Raw genomic sequence first — 16,327 nt, 5'->3', positions numbered from 1 at the left:
ATTTTTTTGTAGGCATCATCATAATGGGCGATGGGAAGCACGAATTGGGCGCGTTTATGAGAACAAGTACCTCTACTTAGGCACTTTCAGTAATGTCCTGAACTCTATTTCTCTCGTGCTCGCTCTTGTTCTATGAGATTTAGGATCACGAGCACACACGCAAATACGTGGTCAGACAAAGTGATTATCATAATCACAGGGACAAAGATACTTAATATTTGGACTGACCCTTTTGGTTTGGTCACTTTCTGTGATCATCATATATAGTATATGTTGTATGTATTCCTGTCCACTATAAACAATAAGATATAAAGGAAAGGGGGTGAGTACGGTACCAGTAGATCTGCCATTAATTAAAAAATTGCTCCTACGGACTCACATGGCGTCACGTGAGTCAAATATTGTGAATACCTTTTAGGAATGGGTTGCTTGATCTGATTTTATGAAGAAAATTATTAGTATGATTAATTAATTAGGTAGGGTTTTGGTGAAAATTATGATCCACTAAGATTCCTGCTCTTTGCTTGAACCCCGTCACACCTGACTATTACATATGCAGTTATGCACCCCCACCTTTACTTATAAAGATATGTAATAAAGTCAAATTTGATCAGAAAAGAAAACAAAAAGAGGATTAAAGAATAGAATCAATCTTATGAAAATAAATTTGAGATTTACTGGTATTTTTGGTAGGCCCTTAATTTTGTCTTTCTTTATATAGGGGATGATCTAGAGTAGTTGAGAAATTAGTTTTATGAGAAATTAAGATGAGCACTAAAAGTTTAAGGAAGCAATATACTACTGGTTTGCAGCTGCATCTTTGAGCTGCTGGTTTGCATCTTAGAGCTGCTGATTTTTACAGCATTTAACTTTGATGGCAATAAAACATTAGCTTTGCAGCTGTTATAAGGTTGTTAATTCATTGGACTGAAAATTTCATATACTTTAGGCGACAAAAAAGGTACTTCCCATCTGTTGGACCTAGCTAAGGTGACCTTCAATCAGTCATCAAGTTAAAAAAACTATAAATCAATATTACATCCATTAAACAACCACCTTGTTCAACCCTTAATTAAAAAAAAAAGTTTCAAAATAACAACTAGCATTTATTTCACATGGCAGATTAAGTTGGACCTAGCATTTAACACTCGTTTCAGGTCTTCAAGTTTTACACCATGATTGGCTAATAAGCAATGCCGAATAACAACTTTTATGTCACATGGCAGATTAAGTTGAATCAACTATGTTGGTTTAATATATGTAATTTTTTATGGCAGATTCTTAATTATGCGGAAGTGAATTCCACAAGTTGCTCGAGGTTCTGGTTGTGGACAAACGATTAAGGCGGTAGTACGCATACGAGATTGTCTTCACTTGTGGTATATATATCTGAACTATTCTTTGCAATATTAACTTATTTTTTCTGGTTGGTATAATGATTGTGAATTGTATGAGATTTTTAATTGTGATATAATTGATTGGAATTGCAATAATACTTGCATCATTGGCTTAGATACCCGTTCAGGGCTTACTCATTAGGAGTAAGTCTTGAATAATCCCCGGTTTGGGACTGTTCTTGAATGTTCTATCTCATTTAGGTGATAACTACTTGAATTGTTTTGGGTCTAAGAAGATCATGGCTCACTATTTCCCGATTGTTCTCTGGGTACATATGTTGATAGCCGATTATCTACATTGTGTGCTTGGAGAACTATAGGGAAATGCTGCCGGATTTTTTTTAGAACCAAACTTTACAAGTAGTTATTAGTGAGATAGGACATTCAAGAATGGGTTAGGTTGGAGTGATAAGGACCTTATTGGATCATCCGGAGTTGCATTTACATGATATAAACTTTTAATGAAAATGTTTGATGCCTTATATTCTTGTTTATGGTTAAGGAGCTATATATGTTACAAAATATACACATTATCTTAAAATTAATTTTGTTATTCAGTGGTTGAAAATGGATCGAAGTTGGATGTATGGTAAACGAAATTGTACAAGTTTTTTACGAGGAATTGAAGAGTTTAGCACTGTTGCCTTAAAACACCAAACAGAGAATAAATCAAAGATTATTCTTTGTCCTTGTTGTGACTGTAATAATTCGAGGGGATATCATGATATAGTTGATATTAAAGATCATCTAATTCGTCGTGGGTTTAAAGAAAACTACACGAGGTGGACATGGCATGGTGAGAGCATATATATTGAGGCAAGTTCTAGTTATTGCCCAAGGGAAGATGAGAATCATTGTGATGATGATAATGAACACCAAGGTGAGGATATCGATACAGCTGATGATATTGGTGTTGAAAGTGAGAGTGAAGTGGAGAAGGACAGGATAGATGAAATGATGCATGATGTTGAAGACCATTTCACAGAGTGCCCCCAGACATATGATAGTATTTTGAGAGCTGCTGAAACCCCGTTATATCCTGGTTGTACAAAGTTCACTAAACTTGGTGCTATTATGAAGTTATTCAACTTAAAGGCGAGCAATTGTTGGACCGACAAGGGTTTTACGCAGTTGTTAGAAGCCTTAGTAGAAATGTTTCCCGACGGGAATGAACTTCCAAACTCCACCTATGAGGCCAAGAAACTTATGTGCCCCTTGGGTATGGAGTATGAGAAGATACATGCTTGTCCCAATGACTGTGTGTTGTATCGAAATGAGTATGCTGATTTGCATGAGTGTCCAAGGTGTGGAGTTTCTCGTTACAAGATGAATGATACTGGTGAGATGTGTAAGAAAGGGTCTCCGGCTAAGGTATTATGGTATCTTCCAATTATACCGAGATTTAGGAGACTCTTCTCGGATGAAAAAACTGCAAAAAAATTATTGAGGTTGCATGCTGATGGGAGGAAGAAAGATGGGTTAATGAGGCATCCTGCTGATTCCCCGAAATGGAGGAACATTGATCGAAAGTTCAAGGACTTTGGTGAAGAAGATCGAAATCTTAGGCTTGGTCTTAGTACAGATGGAATGAACCCATTTGGGACACTAAGTACCCAACATAGCACTTGGTCGGTTCTTCTAACTATCTACAATTTGCCTCTTTGGTTATGCATGAAGTCTAGATACATTATGTTGTCCCTTCTAATATCTGGGCCTAAACAACCTGGAAATGACATTGATGTGTATCTAGCGCCTCTCATTGAAGATTTGAAATTGTTGTGGAATGAAGGTGTCTAAATGTTTGATGCATATAGTAAAACCAATTTCACTTTACGTGCCATGATTTTTTGTACGATAAATGACTTCCGGCTTATGGGAATTTGTCGGGGTACACTGTGAAGGGAACAACTCCTTGCCCCATTTTTGAAGATGATTTGGAGGCATTGCGCCTAGAAAATTGTGGCAAGCATGTATACATGGATAATCGAAGACATCTTCCAGAAGACCACCCTTTTCGATTCAATAAGGATGCTTTTAATGGAAAAGTGGAGTTGAGAGAAGCTCGTGGCCCTTTACGTGCAAGTGAGGTTTATCAGCGGGTCAAAGACATTGAGAATGAGTTTGGTAAGCCTTACAAAAGCAAATCAACTTGGGGTTACAAGAAGAAGTCTGAGCTATGGTCTCTTCCATATTGGAGACATTTGGAAGTTAGACATTGTCTAGATGTAATGCATATTGAGAAAAATGTCTGTGATGCCATTGTGGGAACTTTATTAAACATGCCAGGAAAGACAAAGGATGGAGTTAAAGTAAGAAAAGACATGGCTGCTATAAGTCGTTCAGAGTTGGCACCCGAATCTCGAGGAAAACGATGGTATCTTCCCCCAGCTTGCTTTACCTTGTCTAAAAAGGAAAAAAACTAGCTTCTGTGAGTCATTGCATGGTTTAAAGGTCCCGGCTGGATTTTCTTCTAATTTTCGTAGACTTGTGTCAATGTCTGACTTGAAATTGGGTGGCATGAAATCTCATGATTGTCATGTCTTGATGCAACAATTATTACCAGTTGCCATTCGAGGAATTTTGCCACTTCAAGTGAGGTATACAATTACAAGATTATGTGTCTTTTTTAACACTATCTGTAGCAAGGTCATAAATCCAAGTATTTTAGATGACTTGCAAGCAGATGTACTTGAGACAATGTGTCGATTTGAAATGTATTTTCCCCCATCTTTTTTTGACGTGATGCCTCATTTGGTTATTCATCTTGTACGTGAAATTAAACTTTGTGGACCAGTGTGTATGAGATACATGTATCCTTTTGAACGAGAAATGGGTGACTTAAAGGGAAAAGTCATGAATCCGGCCAAACCTGAAGCTAGTATTGTACAACGAACAATTGTTGAGGAAGTGGCAGCATGGGTTGCTCAATATCTTGCACGTTCACAGAAAATTGGGTTGCCAAAGTCTCGACACGATGGGAGGCTTGGAGGTCAAGGTACTATTGGCAGGAAAAGGATATCCATGGGCTTTGAAATGAAAAATAAGGTCGAGCTTTTTGTGTTGCAAAATCTTAGTGAGGTTCATCCTTACTTGGACGAGCACATGCTTTTTCTTAAAAATAAATATCCTTCCAAAAGTGATCTTCAGCTGATAAAGGAGCATAATTGTTCATTCGTTACATGGTTCAAGGAACGAGTGATGTCCCAACTATCCACCACACCTAACGATATATCTGACACATTGAGATGGTTGGCATATGGTGCTAAATGTCAAGTCATGTCATATGAGGGATACGACATCAATGGGTATTCTTTTTACACTAGCCGACAAGATGACAAGGTAACAATGCAAAACAGTGGTGTTAAAGTAGTAGGTTTGTCATCTGAGTATGTTAGTGCACATGATAAAACACTTGTGGATAAGAAGAAATTTTATTATGGAATCATTGAAGAAATAATAGAGCTGGATTATGTTGATTTCAAGATTCCTCTATTTCGATGTAAGTGGGCTGATAGTAGCCGTGGTGTAAAAAAAGATGAACAAGGGAACTTGACCCTTGTAAATCTTGGTCGACGAGGGCATCTAGCTGATCCATTTATATTAGCTTCACAAGCAAAACAAGTTTTTTACATGGCTGACCCAGCTGATTGTAAGTGGTCAGTTGTTTTAGAAGGTAAAAGAAGGATACTTGGCATTGAAGATGTGGTGGACGAGGAATAATATGATGAGCAATTTAATGAGTCACCACCTTCCGTTTGGAGCATCCCTCCAATAGTCGATGATTTTGACACAACGTTGAAACGAAAAGATCATAATGAAGGATTTTATGTCGCAAAAGAGAAGAATGAAGTAGGTATGAATTCTGTGATTTTTTTTTTCCAATATGTGTTAGTAATTGCATAAATTGATTATTATTGTTATGTGTACAAGTTTATAATTTAAAAATGATACAAATCGATGTCTTAATTTATTTATGTCTTTTTTTTTCAGGTAAGTAATAATGGAGGATGAGGATATGCATAATCGTTCCATGTCTTTGCAAGGTGAGGAAGATGAGCCACACAATCAATCACAATCAGAGCTACAAACAACTGACTCTCAGAAGAAGGAAAAGAAGCCAAGAGGTCCTTCAAAGGGCCTGAAATCCATGCCTGGGGTTCCTAGAGTGCTTGAATGGGATGAATTGTGTCGACCCATTGGAAAGTGGGCAAAAGCATACAAAATTCATGTTGGTGAAATAAGCCGTGCAAAGGTGTCTATATTGTATAAAGATTGGAATCAAGTTCCACAAGGAATAAAAGACACTTTGTGGGAAGATGTTAAGGTAATATTCACTATTATATGTTAAATGTTATACTATTATATGATCATTTTGACATTTTGACATCATTTTGACATTTTTTTTGTAGAGAGAGTTTCAAATCGAAGAAGATGAAGACAAGAAAAAAAAGGTCCTACGCACTTGTGATAAAACTTGGAGAGATTTTAAAACAAAATTGGTCAGTGGTTGGATCACATGTACCAGGAATATGCCGAAGGAGAAAAGAATGCCGTATGTACTCTATGATTTCATATCAGAGGATATGTGGAAAACATTTGTGGAGGAGCATACTACAGATGATTTTAAGGTTTGTGTGTATTAATATCAATGATCATGCGGGTTATTAATACTTTGTTAACGGATTTTTATGTACTAATCTTCATTTATGCTCGTGAAAATAGGAAATCAGTGAGAAGGCAAGACAATCTTTCAACGAATACCCTCACCATTTAGGAGCCAAATCATATGGTGAAATGAATATTGTATGGCGTAGAAAAGGGTACATTCCCACGGCATCTTCAGCATCCAGTACTTCATCTTGTTCTTCGGTTGTGTCTAGTTTGCCGGATAGGACATATGCTTGGCTTCTAGCAAGATCAATAGAAGATGATAAGGGAAATCCTTATTTGCCGGATGAGAAAACAAGAGAGGTGAAAGAATCCATTGTAAGTATGTAATAAGTCTTTATTTCAATTTTGAATATATTTTGTTAAGTTTATGTATTGCAACCAAAGTTTTCTAACTTGAAGTCATTGTGTAGGATAATTGGAGAATGCAACAAGCTGAAGGAAAATTTGTTCCTAATAGGCATGATGATGTCTTATCTCGTGCCCTTGGGAAAAAAGATCGTAATGGTCGGGCAATAGCATTTGGCAGTGGAATTGGCATTAAAGCTGTATGGGGATCCGGAGAGAGGCGTAGTGGCCAACGGGGTAGGGAATTCGGAGATGATGAGCTGGAAGAATTAGAGGCAAGAGTAGCCCGGAGGGTACGAGAGGAGACTATGCAGGAGATGGATTCTAAAATGGATTCCATGGTTCAAGAGAAGTTTATGTTATTTGCTAAACAGATTGGTATTCAAATTCCAACTGAATTGATGGAAATGAATAACATAGGCCGGACGACTCAACAAAATCCTAGTAGTTGCCAATCGGTGGGTGATGATCCATTTGCAAACATACAGGTATCCAAAACTTTGTTATTTTATATTTTTTATCTTTTTTTTTAATGATTTATGACTGCGACATACTTTTAACTTTGTAACTCAGTTTTCTATATTTTTTAATTATGATTTTTTTCTATCTTTGTAAGGAACGGGTTCCTTGTCGGCTATCATTGTTGAAAAATGACTCTGAGAAAGTCATTGTCGCTGAAGGTACATATCATCCGGAGTTAATCCTTGATCATCATAGTAACCTCCTTCCGGATCACGTGAGGGTGAGTGTTGATGATTTTTTGACGAGTTCAAAGAATTCTCGGTTCCAGTTCCTTCTTCAGTCATCAAGAAACTTAAGAATGCTCACGGTACATTTACCCAATGGCCAAAAGACTTGGTTTCACTCATGCATGACAAGGTAAATTATTTTTGTAACAATTTAAATATAGTTTGCCATACAAAATATAGCAAATTGTTGAATAGATTTGCTTTACTATTGATTAGGAATTCATATCAAATAAGAACAATGGTAACAACAAAGCGGCCAAAGAAAACATGCAAGACAAACTGAAAGTAGTTGAAAGTGGTCACGAAACAAAAGAGTCCAACACCAATCCAAAAAAAGTTTTTCTTATGGATTATGCTTTGGAAAACTTGTCTCAGAAGTGTGGGTCTTTGAATAGTTTGTTATCTTCATTACCCGAAGGTGAAACTATTAAGGTAAAGGCTGATGCTTGGACCTTTAGTTATGAAGACAGTAAGGACATCATTATTAAACGTGAAGATGTCAATCAACTTCTCACAGGAGCTTAGCTGAATATTTCAGTTTTGCAAGTTTTTATGATGTAAGATATTCAAATTTCACTCTTCCCATATATATACTTATTTATTACCATTTATAATGTTATTACATGATATATATGTAGGGCCTTGAGTGACTTACTCGATACGGAGGAAGTGGCTTCCATTGGATTCATGTGTCCGGAAATGATTTCAGAAACCTATTTGCATATTGATGCTGATCGTATCCTACTATACATGACACATGTGATGGAAAAACAAAAATCTAAGCAGTTCATCTTATGCCCATACCATGAAAAGTATAAACTTTGAACTTGTATTTATTTGAACTTTGCAAATTGTTGATATTATTTTACTCTTTTACAAATGTGTGTCTAATTTATTATGTAGGAATCATTGGGTTCTTTTGGTCTTATGCATGGCTAAGCGTGAAGTCATCATCTTTGATTCGATGAGGCAGAAGCAAAATTTAGCAATTAAGTTTGCAATGACAAAGTAAGTCCAGTTTGTTATTAATGTCATGATTTTATGTGTGTAAGGGTAATATATATGTTATTTGTTTCAAATGTGTAGTGCTTTTCGAAGTTTTAAAGCATTAAGTGGACAATCTAGGGGAAGTAAATTGACATGGCATTTGGGACAGGTTACCTTAATTTCTTACCCTAACTTTTAGTTTCTTAATAATTTAAGTATAGCAATTTAATTCAACTTATAAATATATTACATGTAGTGTCCTCAACAATTGGGTGGACGTGAGTGTGGATACTACGTCATGCGTTATATGTACGAAATACTTGAACATCACCATAGTAGTGAGGATCTTATTCAGGTATGAGTTGTCAAATATTTCATTTTTGTTTGATAAATACAATTTGATGTTAGCTACAATCTTGAATTAAAACTTTCCTCTTGTATATTTGTTGTGTTGATAAGATTTTTCAAGAACTACACCGTACACCGAGGAGGAGATAAATGAGATTCGAGATATTTGGGCAGAGTATTTTATATGTAATGTTGAACTTTAGATTTACACTTAGCGCATGATGGACTCTTGTTTTGGATTATAGGCTTGAAATGAATGAATTTGGTTAATTGGTGTTGGGATGATGAGTATAATGTCTATGATATTGAGATGTAAATTATTGGACAGGTTGTTAATATAATGCCGTCATTCCCAATTTTATGGGTAGGCCAAATTACAAAGGAGACTCTACCGAAATTTACATTTGCATTATTCAATAATATTGCATTTTAATTTCAATTATATTAGCGTTAGCATATTACTTTATACCACTAGTAAGGAAAACAGGTACTACAAACATATACAAGGCAATTATTATAATTAAAAAAAAAATTCACCTCATTTGCGTCACTCATTAAACAAACAAGTGACGCAAATACAGCAATTTTGTATTGTCTACTCAGTCATTTGCGTCACTCCTATATAAACAAGTGACGCAAATAACAAATAAGAAGTTTATCAGAAGAGTCATTTGTGTCGCTCTTAATAAAGGAGCGACGCAAATAACAAAAAAAAGTTTATCAGAAGAGTCATTTGCGTCGCTCCTTTATAAAGAAGTGACGCAAATAAGAGTCATTTGCGTCGCTCTTTTATAAAGGAGTGACACAAATAACAAAAAAGAAGTTTATCACAAAAGTCATTTGCGTCGCGCCTTTATAAAGGAGCGACGCAAATGACTCTTATTTGCTTCGCGCCTAGGAGCGACGCAAATGACTTTTAAGTCATTTGCGTCGCGAGCAGTTGCGTCGCTCATAGAAGCGACACAAATACACTATAAATGAGCGACGCAAATAAGCCTTTTTCTACTGGCGACACCTGTCGAGCAGATATTGCCCCACTGGGAATGGCGGCTTTCAAGGCCCAAATCCCAAGGGGCCCTCAAAAACGGCGTGCCCTAATCCCTAGGCCACCAGATCCTAGGGAGGGCACACTTTCCAAAAGGACCCTATAAATAGGGACATTCTTACATTTATGACAAGACAGAGAATATACACGCAATACGAGACAATACGTCACTTACTACAGAGTTGTCATTTTCAAAGAACAGACAACACTTTACCTGAGCTTGGAATCCGAGCAGATAACTTTACTTTCGCACATTTTATTACCGAACGCTCGCTAACTTAATCTTCGGAGGCGGACCACCGACCATCCGGCGGTCCGTTTGCTTTGCAGGTACAGGCGTCCTTTGCTGAATCCAATCTCAGTGTTGTAACTCTCCCAAGGGACCCCCGAAACAGCTGTTATTGCACGGTGGTTGCGATGTTGTTGGTGGCGGTGATGGCAGCGAGCGATGTTGGTTTTTGTTGGTGGTGAAGGCAGTGTGGTGGCGTTGTTGGTGGTGATAGAAGACAGAGGGGATGAAAATGAAGAGGAGAAAAGAAATAGAAGAAAAAGAAAAAAAGGAAAGGAGGAGAGTAGGGGCGGATCGAGAATGAACAGGGAAAGAAAGAGGAGATGAGGAGGACCAGAAGGAGAGAGACAGAAGGAAGGAAAGAAGGAGGGATGAGAGAGAAAAAGGGGGAAAGAGGAGAGGGAAAAAAGTGGCGGAACGCGGAAGAAAGGGGATTAGGGTTAGTATATAATTTTTTTTTCTTTTTTTTTAAATTATAATTTCGACACATTATTCCGTCGGAACGTCCAATTATTCCGACGGATTTATTTTCCGTCGAAAATTTCCGACGGAATTTTTTAATTCGTCGAAAATATCCGTCAGAAAATAAATCCGTCGAAAATATTGATTTTTCCGACGGATTTTTTGGTCCGTCGGAACCAATTCGTCGCTATTTGACCTGATTCTTGTAGTGGCAGGTTAACGAGAGAGAAAGAAGAAGAAAACGAGGGAGAGGAGGAGCAGGGAACGAGCGAGAAAGAAGAAGGAGAACGAGAGATATGGAGAATGAGAAGGAGTGAGAACGGAGAAGAGAAGAATGAAAGGAAAGAGGAGAGGAGAGAGAAGAGAGGAGAGGCGGCTAATAGAGAAGAGGGGGAAATAGAACATGGGTGTTAGGGTTTTGTTGGAACCGGGTTTTAGTTTTTTTTATTAAAAAAATTATAAATTCCGACGGAAATTTCCGGCGGACTATAAATCCGTCGGAAAAAATAATTTCCTACGGAAATATCGGTCGAAAAGCACATATATTCCGACGGATTATTATTCCGTTGGAAATTTCCGACGGATTTGTAAAATTCGTCGGACATATCCGACGGAATTATAATCCATCGGAAATTTCAATTTTTCCAACGGAATAATGGGTCCGTCGGAACCAGTTCGTCGCTATTTGCCTGTTTTCTAGTAGTGGCAGTAGGCATGCATTTATCTTATGCAGCAAAGGTGACTCTTATCAATTCTATGCTTATGAGTCTGCATACTTATTGGGCTTATTGCTTACCGGTGCCAAAGAAAGTGAGTCTTAGAATCACTCAGCTTTGCAAGGATTTTCTTTGGGATGGGAATGCAACTTTGACTAAGGCTCCTCCCTTGGTCTGGGACTGGGATTGCAAACCCAAGGTAGCTGGTGGCCTGCTGGTTTTGTGTTAGGGATTGTATATAAATTGGAATAAGCTAAGGTAGCTTTAGGAAGCTATGTTTGGAAGATTGCTAAGAAGACTGATTCTCTTTGGGTGAATGGGTACATCTGGTTTACATTGAGGATCAAGATTGGTAAGACTATGTTCTTGCAAAAGGTTGGAAATTGTTGTGTAAGGTGAAAGATGAGCCGAAACCTGTTTTACAGGTACAAGATGTTCAGCAGATTTTGGATAGCAAAATGCTATAAATGGTTACAGGGCCACAACATGATAAAGTGGGTGAAGTCCTTAGGTGTGGAGCAGGTACAATGTTCGTAAGCACTCTTTTTATAGTGTGGCTTGTTGTGCCGGGAAGGTTGAGAACAAGGGACAAGCTAGCCCAGTATGGTGTTTGTGAGGATGGTGACTGCTTGTTGTATGGACAAATTGTCACTTGTTTTTCAACTGCACCTATATATAATTGAAGGGGTGTGCTGGATGTGTGTTCATGGTTGGGTATTAATGAGCAGCAGTTTAGCATTAAGAGTACTTGGAAGGGTTGGAAAAGGAAGGGAAAGAATCCTATTCAGAAGAATTTGTGCTTGGCTATTCTAGCTGCTACTGTGTACTATATATGGTAAGTCTTTTTTTTGAAGGAACCATGGGTTTTGGCATAAAGCTATCCCACTCACTAGTGCTTTAGCTGGAGCTATATAGAGAGAGGTAACTGGTATAGTGCAGCAACCAATCAATCACAAATGGAAGAATGCTAACAACAGATGGCTGTATCAACTCAAGGATGGAATTTGACTTGTTTAGTTTTTTTTTTTTTTTTTTTTTTTTTTTTTTTTTGTCAGCTTGTATGTTTTTTTAGTTAGATTTGTGATGATGTAGTAGCATTGTTGTTTGAGGCATACTTGCTAAGTAGTTGTATACTTGTATACTATAGCCTTTAATGTTGTGATTGATTTTAATATGTCTTACTTAGCAGAACAGAAAAAATCGCCGATGACTTGAAGCTATCGGAATTTAAAAAATAGGCGATGGTTTTTTGTCATGTGTAAACTGTCGGTATCCCGTTTACCGATGGCAAATCCCTTGGTATTTTCTATATTCTCAACGAATTGATCTATGTTGGCCAAATATCGATGACAACCATCATTAAATGTGATAATGACATTTTTTTTGTACCGATAAATTTTGGCCATCAGTAATTGACATAATTCTTGCATTATCTCAATTTCTCAATAACAATATTACCTTCATTTCGTATTATTTTTGAGATATAAAATATTATTTTATTACAAATAAAAATAATAATAATAATAATAATAACCATTATCATATCTCTCGCTCATAATTTGCTTTTTTTAGCAAAGACATTAAATAAATAGAGCGATGTCATTATTCCATCACCTCGATCTTTCATACTCACTCCATGCATAATAGATTACTAACACTATAGGAAAGCAACATAAATATGAAGTAATACATATAATAATACAAGAAGTAATTTTATTTTTATGGTCATGGACTGTAAGGGGTTATAATTCTTGCTGTGAATACCGGAGAAGTCCCGGTAGCAGTAGAAACCTCAATTTTAACGCCATCCCTGTTGGTCACTTGGTCATATCCACTATTCTCCAAATTCTTTACTACATCATTCCAACGACTATTGAAACTCCCAACCGAACCTACATCACTGTAAGCCTGCGTAAACAAATACCAAAAGCTTTTAGAAATTTACACATCACAATAGATGCTCTTTTTATTTATTTATTTATTTATTTTTTATATATAGATCGTATAAAATTGATATACGTAGTACTACGTATACCGTATAGCACTATCCATATACTGAAAATTGCGCGCGCTCTCACGTGGAGAGAGGGGTTTATTGAGGTGTAACTGTGTAAGGGTAGTGCAATTAATTAGGACATTTTTTAGATCAGATTTTGTTTAGTTTTCTGTGTTTTTAAAAATAAAAATTAAAACAAAAATCCAAAAAAGTAATTTCTATATTTTTTTGTTAATTTTCAAAATTATTATGAATTTGTAAGTTTGACCAATTTTTTATTCAATATATGACGTATCATATGATTTTGAAAAAATAATAATAAATAAATAAAAATTATAGTAATATTGAATAAACCCTTAGTTATCCGATTTCCAGATGTAAGATCAAAAGTCGCATCTTTTCAAGAGGGAGAAAATACTCCTAGAATTGAAAATTTTAAGCTACAGATGGTAGTACCATGCTTGGTATATACAAAAAGCACGGAAAGAATATGTAGCTATTTTTTTTAAAGAACGTACAACTTTTTTGTAAAGAACATATATCTGTTTTGTAAAAAATAATTATATTTTATTTTTTTATTTATTTTTTTTACATATCTAACGAAAATCTATAATCTTAATGAAGAACATGATAATATTATGTAATAAACATTATTTGTATATACCCACCAATTCAAAGACGAAATTCAAAAAAGATTTCGCAATAAGCAACGAACATAATATTACAAAATAAAGTACATTACACTGACAATCAAAGAACATGGAAATATGCTTTTTTCATTCTTTTTTGTTGAAAATATGTTCTTTTTTACTTTAGGTATGTGTTCATTATGATTTAATAGTATGTTTTTTTCAATATAGATGTATGTTCTTTATATTTGTGCAACATGTTCTTTCCGTGAGAAACGTCTGTTCAATACATGATACAGGCGCCTGTAGGACCACGCACTGTCCTAGAATGGGTCTTCTCATTACCATTTAAAAAAACAAAAAAAAATAGAGAGGTCGTAATACCTTGTTTTTTTTAAAAGAAGACCATGGGGTATCCCAAGCGACTAGAAAGTCACGGGATTGTCCACTTTTGTTCTTACCACGGAACACCACGGCCGCTTCGGACCCGGAGGAGGCACTAGTCTTATGGACATGGAGGAAGGATGCCCATTGGCCGTTCCCGATCTCGAAAGGGTACGGGGTCCGGCCAATGTAACCGTACCAATCTTTACTTGTGGAATAGTAAAGAGTTTCACCAGTAGCGTTGTAAATCATGCACAATGTCGAGGCTCCATTACCATAATCGCTCTTTACACCATCAACATACTTTCTAGCCTTAACGTTCTTGTCGTACTCATTGATAAGATTCATTGCTTCTCTTGCTCTATCTTCTTGGCTTTTGAATTCGTCTACATATCTAGGCATCTCATCTAACTTGTCATCATCAACCACTTGACCGAAGGGATTCGCCATTTTTCTCTCTTTTTTTTTTTTTTTTTTTTTTGGTGGTTGTTTGGGAGGGAGTGAGGAGGGTTTTAAAATCTCTCACTTGCTAGCTTTTTTGCCTATTGCTGTGCGAAGGCACCTAGTAATATTTATAATGATGTCTTTAATTAGAGGTGTCAAAATTATGTCCGACTCGAAATCAAGCCAAAGAATATCCGATTTAGATTTCAACTCGAGTAATGAATACTATTATTTAGCATGACTCAAGCTTAAAAATACATCCGACTCAAATTCATGGTTCCTGATTCAGACCCGAATTGACACCTCTATGTTCAATATGCCATTTTGAAAAGATAGTGTACAAATGTACAATAGATGAGATCCGAAAATGTGAGGTTAATTGGTTCTTATCATGTAGCTCTTTATATCATGTTAGAGGACTAATTTTAACCAAAAGTTATAATGGTTAGAGTCTTGGGATTAATACAATATTGTGAGAAATATTATTCAAGTAAATTTCACAAATATTACAACATTTCATTATTTGCATGTAAATGTTTTTTCTCTTTCTACCTCCTCATCACATTATCCCTTCCCATATTGCAATATTAGAGGAACGGAGGAAGTACTATTATCACTAATGAGAGTTCCCTAAGCAAGTAGCTAAGGATGAAATTGGGATCCTATTTGCTTGGGGTGAGAATCAAACCCATTTCACAGAAGGGTTTCCAACCAGCTAGACTAACCTTTATTTTCAATTTATAACATAGAAGTAGTATATATATGAACTATTAAGCTCTATATCTTCACACATTAAGCCAAGGTGAAAAAGGTGCTAAGTAGCTAGTAACAATAATTGAGAGAAGGAAAAAAAAACCGATTTTAATCGAGAATGAATCCCTTTGGTTCTCCAATTACAGATCAAACCTTAAAACAAATGTCAAAGTATAGAGGCAAAGAAATAACACAAGAAGATAGAGCGAGAGAGGCAATGAGATTGATCCATGCCGAAGACAAGAACATTAGCGCTCTTGAACATGTGCTCGGTCTTAAGTCCAACTATGGTAACGGAGTTTGCACATTATGCCTTGTGTATAATGGTACCGGGGATACCCTTGAACTTGTAGAAAAGAAGGATTGGTTGGGTTATGTCTATAAGGAGAACCCACCCAATTCCTTTCAAAATGGTCAGTGGCTCGCCTTCTTGCACGCCCACCCTACTTCACAGGCTTATGGCTCGGAAGCTGCTCGGGTGTATCGCGGTAAGAACATCAAAGGAGAGGTTCGTGACTACATGATAGCTTGGTGCACCCCTTGGAGTACCACCCAAAACTCGGTATGTAAATAATATCTGTATCAATTTAACTACACTAACATATGTTTTTTATAAGGAGTTTTGTTAATTTTTGTACGTTTGATTGTAAACATATAAAATGTAGGCTTATACTGAGGTTCGTGAAGAAGGTCACTTTCCACAGTACTGGGATTATATCAAATCTAGTCTGCTCGAAAGGGCTAATAAAATCACAGTAGATGATGAGAGCGACAAAAATTGTGCATCAGCTGTGAGTATTGGTGGCATCACTTCACCCGAATTCATCGCAATACTAAAGCACAAATTTACTCCAGAGCCAGCGAAAAAATGAAAATAAGATGGGATTTAAAGATCTTATGTTATCAGGATTTTTCATATTTGTCTGTCTTAATGTAATTTTTCTTTGATCTTTGTCTGTTTTTATGTATTGTTTCTTAATGAATTCCAGCAGTAGTACGTAATAAACAGAAAGAGTTGTTGTGTTCCTGTGTGAAACTAAACTCTTTCAGTTAGAGTCTAAGTGAATGTTGTTTTACAAACAAAGAATGTTAAAGCATTCATTGGAGGTCTA

At 36.4% G+C, this 16,327-nt stretch overlaps 4 protein-coding genes across 4 annotated transcripts; 3 read left to right on the top strand and 1 right to left on the bottom strand.

The window, feature by feature from the left end:
* Positions 1-1,979: 1,979 nt before the first annotated feature.
* LOC145637163 (uncharacterized) lies at positions 1,980-3,194 on the top strand. Its single transcript, XM_081688656.1, has one exon. The coding sequence runs from the start codon at positions 1,980-1,982 to the stop codon at positions 3,192-3,194; it is 1,215 nt and encodes a 404-aa protein (XP_081544782.1).
* A 179-nt stretch (positions 3,195-3,373) lies between these two features.
* LOC145637162 (uncharacterized) lies at positions 3,374-5,117 on the top strand. The gene is made up of 2 exons (XM_081688655.1): positions 3,374-3,771; positions 4,040-5,117. Exons 1-2 carry the CDS (start codon positions 3,374-3,376, stop codon positions 5,115-5,117), a joined length of 1,476 nt encoding a protein of 491 aa, XP_081544781.1.
* Positions 5,118-12,695: 7,578 nt separating this feature from the next.
* LOC145635137 (23 kDa jasmonate-induced protein-like) lies at positions 12,696-14,480 on the bottom strand. The gene is made up of 2 exons (XM_081686421.1): positions 14,019-14,480; positions 12,696-12,917 (listed from the first exon to the last, which is right to left on the bottom strand). Exons 1-2 carry the CDS (start codon positions 14,466-14,468, stop codon positions 12,735-12,737), a joined length of 633 nt encoding a protein of 210 aa, XP_081542547.1. The 5' UTR covers positions 14,469-14,480; the 3' UTR covers positions 12,696-12,734.
* An 853-nt stretch (positions 14,481-15,333) lies between these two features.
* On the top strand, positions 15,334-16,103 carry LOC145635136 (23 kDa jasmonate-induced protein-like). The gene is made up of 2 exons (XM_081686420.1): positions 15,334-15,777; positions 15,881-16,103. The coding sequence occupies exons 1-2, from the start codon at positions 15,334-15,336 to the stop codon at positions 16,085-16,087; spliced, it is 651 nt and encodes a 216-aa protein (XP_081542546.1). The 3' UTR covers positions 16,088-16,103.
* Positions 16,104-16,327: the final 224 nt, after the last annotated feature.

This window comes from Chenopodium album, chromosome 6, assembly GCF_948465745.1.
Source record: "Chenopodium album chromosome 6, dcCheAlbu1.1, whole genome shotgun sequence".
In the NCBI taxonomy this organism is placed as follows: Eukaryota; Viridiplantae; Streptophyta; class Magnoliopsida; order Caryophyllales; family Amaranthaceae; genus Chenopodium; species Chenopodium album.
Note: the sequence above shows the minus strand (reverse complement) of the source record. Positions and strands in the feature narration are given on the sequence as shown.